Raw genomic sequence first — 6,000 nt, 5'->3', positions numbered from 1 at the left:
CCCAAGTGCCGCGTTTACTAATTGTTCCGAGTGGAAATGCCCCGGTGAAAAGAAAAGGCTGCCCCTGTTCCGCATTTTTGCTTAGCTTGGTTCCGCTATCAAATTATTGTTTCAAAGATACGTTTTGCTTGTTGCACTTTTTCAATTTTGTCGGCAATAATTCATTACTGGAAAATAGGTTTGCCACAGATTGGCGACTTTGAAGAAATACGAACTGTAAAATTGACTGCAGGCATTTTAAAGAACATAAGTAGGGACTTTTTAAGACCCTTGTTTGGCACATAAAACAACTTTGGCCAAGCCCTGCTGAAGGACGATTGTTTAAGCTCAAACAAGCCCCATTTCCGACGTGGGGTTTTGCCAATGAATTGGCGGCTTCCACTTATAAGCTCTATCTAAAATGTATGAAGCTCTGGTAAAAGGCTTTTCAGTGTAAGGGACCGGCGCTTTTAACATTTTATTGTCTAAAAATAGCGCACGGCGCGAAACACAGGAGGGATAGTGTCAGATACGATTGTTAGCGAATTTTGCAGCAACGCACAAAAATAGCAAATTGGGCAGCTATTCATTAGGGCTTTTTTTCGACTAGAAAAAAACACTCAATTTGTAAGTAACATCGAAAACTTCCCCCAAAAACGATCTCGTCATTATTACGGAAGGTCTAGTTTTGGCGATTGGGGTAGTGTGGCGCAATCGTGGTCACTGAAAATTGCGAAGTATGGACCAACGTCTGGCGAAACTAATTTCTCTGAACGGTCGCTCTTAGTTGGTTTTTGGTCAGTGGGGGCATGTACAACAATACACATCATCCTTTAAGCACAACGTATCACTAAGTAAGGTATGCGGGTTATTTGATATCAAGTATCAGAATGAACGAATCGCTTTGTCCACAAGTAGAGACAAAAAGCGAATAAACAATAGGCCCGGCAACGGAATGTCCACATTAAACTAATTGACATCGGGATTTAAAGTACTTTCATATGATTTATGATAAGCCTATGACATTCATGGTATACTGAAACTTCTAAATTGCACACAAACGAGACATGAAAACTTTTCTGTGTATCATCTGCTGCGTTTTCACTGTTAAATTTTGTGTGTTAATAAAATAGTAAGAACCAAGCGGCCTATTCGCTATAGAACAGTTCTAAATATCTTATATAGACGCCCCAGTCTTGCTCTTTGTTTGGGCAGTATGTTTGTTAATTTACCTAGTGAGCAAAGGGCATTAAAAAGCAAAGGTTTTGGACATATTGTGGCCGTCCATTCAGCTCCGGAGAATTTTTGGCCAGAACAAAGGGGAATATGAGCAACAAAGCGAGATCGTTTTAGCGTGGGAGGGGATTGTGGTTACTTCCATTGTATGCTTGGTCTTGTAATGGGAAGGTACGGTCAATTTACACAAACCATATACGCCCATGTGTATTGACAGCTATGCTGTTGTGGGGGAAAACCGAAGGTGTACACAACGACGCTAACAAATACGTTGGGCGTGTTTGAACTGTCCAGCGAATAGCGATGAGTGTATTGGGGGCTTTCTGGCATTACAACAAAATAGCATTGTCTCCGGCGGAGAAAGATGATATAATTTTCCTTCAGCAGAAAGCCATCTCGAAGCAACCCGTGGCCCTGCTGATATGGTACGTGGAACTCATGTTGCGGAGACAAGAATTACAAAGTTGCATTGTTAGGTCTTCAGTCGGTACTGTAGAATCATATCGTTCCCACTCCGCCATATGAGATGCTTCACCGTACGTAAATTCCACTCAGGTTCGAGAGACTGTTAAATATACATGTGGTTACGAAGGCACGTAAACTCCAAGGCATTTGACCGGGAAAACATTTAGATTTATACATGTGGGTCAAAATGTGTAGGCAGGTGGTGGTAAGGTGCGTTCATGCAAAACCATACAAGTCTTACTGTTAGGTAAACATTGGTAAAATCTTCTGTTGCCACCGGCTTTGTACTTTATAAAAATAACAATTTAAATTGGATTTACACTGTTGCCATTAATATCGCTACTGCTGAATACACAATACTCACTATGTGCAAATTTTTCACCGTTTATAGCAAAAGGAGCGTACATATGTAAAAAAAATTGGAACTTGCACATGAAACAGCTGGCACATTGTTTCTGTAAATCAGTTACAAGGCCTACACAAGCAAATGACTAAATGTGATTTAACTTTGTAGTCACAAAAGCAAATATTACATATGTCTGATGCCGGTGATATACGCCAGCTAGAAATCCCCACACACAGTTGTTACGGATCACTGAACCGTCGCGTTGCGTAACGGTGACGTAACGATTTTTGGCGGCTGCGCAAGGATGCGATATATTTCACCTTCCGGGTATTGGCATAGCTTAGCGAACTTTGCTATTCCCGGAACACTGACCGGCTTTTTTACCTGTTCGCCACAAAAAAGTTCCACTTTATTTTCGACGCTTGTCGTTGTGTCTTTGTGCGGATCCGATGAGTCAGAAACGGAAGGTTCGCCATCTGACCTGAGAACAAAAGCGTGTGGTAAATAAACTCCATGTTGTGGATAAAAACAACGGTGGCGACCGATGGCCGTTTAAGTACATGAGATACAAAAATTCCCGGAATTACTTCATCAAGCGTCTGTGGTAAATATTTGCGCTGCAAATGAGTGAAACAAGCGACGAAACTAATTTCTACTTGTAGGGTAAACCATTTGTTACGGAATCCACACACAATGCTTCAATAAAACACCGCAAGCATTATTAGGGACTAAAGATAAAGATATGTTAAGCCTATGAAGAACAGTATATGCAAAGTTTATAAACATACTTTTTGTACTTTGTCACAAACATTTGTGGGCTGCATCAAGACAACAGACCCGATGTCTAAATGCTCTTTACTAGCTATCCATAATGTCAAGAAGGATCGGAAACAGCCTTTTATGGAACGATATTTAATAGGGGTTGTTTTCAACAAAGTCGCCCTTCTGAGGGAAATATCGACCAGTGCTTTAATATTATCTAAAAATCGTCTTTATAGTTTATTCACGAATACAAATGCTTTGGTAAATATTAGCAGAATCTTTAACACAAGAAATTTGACAAAAGTCAACGGTATCTGTAGACAGGTCGTTGTTTAATATCGACCCGGTTCTTTTCGTCTATACGCGGTAGCTTTCATTTTGAATGTCAGTTAAATGTCTTCTACACATTTAATCATCGACCAACGAACTGGAAACCACCCAGTGCGTTGCCGCAAAATTGACGTTAGGATCCATTATTACACAATTACAGAGCACGTTCCATAGCAGATAGGGCAAATCAAACTGACAGTTTTTTTTTAATCGCATCGAGCACAGAGAAGTGGTCAAACCGAAATGTCACGACCCAAGTTACTCCAACCGCAATATATACGAACTTTTGCAACGCTCTGCGAGACACTGCAATCGTCAGGTATTTAAAACCCAATGGTTTGAGCTCTAAAGCAATGATTATCAACCTGGGGGTCCAGACCTTGGGGTGCCATAAAATCATTAGGAATTTCTCTACGAGATATATTTCGAGATATTTTAAAAATTACATTTCTGTTTCAAAGCTCAAGGGATGCAAGTCTAGTTACGGTACAGTATGACTGCAGGACGGAACAATTGTCGTGATTCCCGTATTCTTGCTTGCGTGGCAACAGTTTCAACACAATTATTGCCTAATTTCTGACTTTTTGAGCAAAAAGTGTGATCACATGATTTCACATTTTTGGTTCATGGGGTGCCACGATTTTTTTTCCAGTACAAAAAAGAAGCCGCAAGCCCGCAACTCAAAACATGTTAAAACACTACTGCAGAAAACAAATCCAGGTGTTGGTATTACAAAATACCAGTTATGTGGCAGAAACTTTATTTTAGCATATTCATTACAAACGTTGCATAATTATACCAACGAAATAAAATACATAGCACACATTTACACACATGAGACTAAAATCCCGTTGCCAGCATGCTCAACCGATCCCGTGTTTTTGATCCGTCAATAATTAATTACAGCTTTTGGATGTCAAAATCCGGCTTCCGTAAAAGTTAAATCGGATTCAAATGTGGCTGATAGTCAGTGGTTTGTCAGTTACACGGCCGTGTGCAAACCACCACCGCAGGCTTTTCTGCAGCGTGATGTCTGTGAAGCAACCCACGCAAAGAACATCGCACGTAAATAGTCGAATTTAGACCTTGCGTTTTGCACGAGCATATCGTAGTTTGTGCGGCTTGGCACTGTGGGTCTATGCCGAAAGACCATCTTTGGCCTTGAGAGTTCGTAAGTGTCCAAAAAACATTCCTTTAATTTTGGCATTTTTTTGAAGTTATACAAAAAGGAAAGGCAATTGTCCAATGTTTTATTGTATCAAGTAACAGTGGCAGCCTAATACCAACAAAATTCAAATTTGACCCCTGCATGGTTTTTGGATAGGTGTTTTATTGTAACAACATACGTATAAGCTTTGCAAACCATCAAACTGAAACAACTTACTTGTCTCCCTGTCCGCTTCCACCGTTACCCGATGATTGTGAGGCGTCGTCTCCGGCACAAATAATCTTCTCATGAACATGTTCCATCACCTTACCGATCGTCAACATGTCGTTTGCAAGCAGTTTGTTGTTCGTGCTGCGAAAAATACAGAACAAACGATTTCTTAAAAATGTTATTTATATTCCGCGCAAGAAAAAAAATCTGCCCGTTTTAATTCCAGACACAGAGTTTGGTTAAATCTTTTAACGGTAACTATTTGAAACAAAAGCGTGCAGCATTCAATAAATCATAAACTTCGCGTCGGCCTTGAACATATCGTATTTACCAGAAATGCCAAAACTTTGCAACACTATACTACGTACTACCGTGCAATTTCAGACGTTGTCCCTGAAATCGAAATTAATGAAAAATCCACTAAAATCCCGACAAATTTTAAACTCACAACCGGGCAATTTATATCCCATTTTTGATTTTATTTAAAGCAGTTTGCATATAGGTTTGCTGAAAGCATGAAAAATACAAGATTTTTCTCGAAAGTTAAGTTAAAATCAAAAATGCTAAACTTCCAATTTGAGTGGCTTTCGCGGGGCCAGTAGAGTTTGCTTGTTGAGAGGTGGAACGCCCTGTGGCGGCAAACACCTGCTGATGTGAGCTCAGATAATCGAGTTTGATTCGAGCAAGACACTAACACAACGCCCGCCAAGTTGTGAGGCTAAACAACCCGCGGTGGAAGTAAAGAAGATCAACGTGACGTGGCAATGGATTCGACAAATTGCAGGTTTCGAATTAAGGGGGAGTGTTTTGATTGACATTTCAACATATCTGCCCGCTTTAAATTATTGACTAGTCTAAGGTGGGCCAAAGGCACAAGGCCGCTAGTTGCATGAGAATGTAAGCGTTGTTGCACCATAAGCCAACTAAACATGCGCAGCCGTCTTATAAACACTTGACATCTCTGCGATTTGCAAACGGGCTCTACACCGCAAATCGCTGTAAGTCAAGTTATGACGAGTGATTCACAAGTATAGGTGAGATTTACTTTATCCTGTACGCCATTTAATTCTTACTTTTTCGTAGCTTTGATGCCCGATGATGGATGCGGTTGTAGGAAGAAGGAAAGTTTCACGAAAGGCGCAGGAATTCGATTCTGAAAAGTATGTTTTTTAAAATTAATATGCATTCTTTCGATTAGTGCTATGAATCAAGATCAAGAAAATCTATGCATTACATGCGATAACGTGGTGGATGTAATATATATTTCATTTGTTTTAAAACGTTGGAACAAGTGTTTAATTAGCATTAGCCTGTTTCTTGAAAACACCTCTATGATTCAAACGTTTCCTGAACAGAAAAAAAACTTGCAAAATGCCAAAAAAAGTTTTTGAAGAGGAACGGTTTACTAGGACCGGTTTAAGTCCCTTGAAATAACCGGAATTTCGAGCTAAGCGACGTTGAGGTACAAATTTCTATCAAAACAGATCCCGCTGCACTTAGCGCA

General features: G+C 40.1%; 1 protein-coding gene across 1 annotated transcript in view; it reads right to left on the bottom strand.

Annotated features, from left to right (window-relative positions):
• Positions 1-433: 433 nt before the first annotated feature.
• LOC145204234 (WD repeat-containing protein 48-like) overlaps positions 434-6,000 on the bottom strand; it is a 26,852-nt gene continuing 21,285 nt past the window's right edge. Inside the window, exons 14-17 of the mRNA XM_080076718.1 lie at positions 5,570-5,649; positions 4,503-4,637; positions 2,411-2,507; positions 434-1,780 (exon numbers count right to left, since the gene is read on the bottom strand). Coding sequence (XP_079932844.1) covers positions 1,688-1,780; positions 2,411-2,507; positions 4,503-4,637; positions 5,570-5,649 — 405 coding nt within the window. The 3' untranslated portion in view covers positions 434-1,687. The remainder of the gene's footprint in view (positions 1,781-2,410; positions 2,508-4,502; positions 4,638-5,569; positions 5,650-6,000) is intronic.

Source organism: Phallusia mammillata, chromosome 8 (assembly GCF_965637545.1).
Source record: "Phallusia mammillata chromosome 8, kaPhaMamm4.hap1.1, whole genome shotgun sequence".
NCBI lineage: Eukaryota > Metazoa > Chordata > Ascidiacea > Phlebobranchia > Ascidiidae > Phallusia > Phallusia mammillata.
This window is presented reverse-complemented; position numbering and strand designations above follow the sequence as displayed.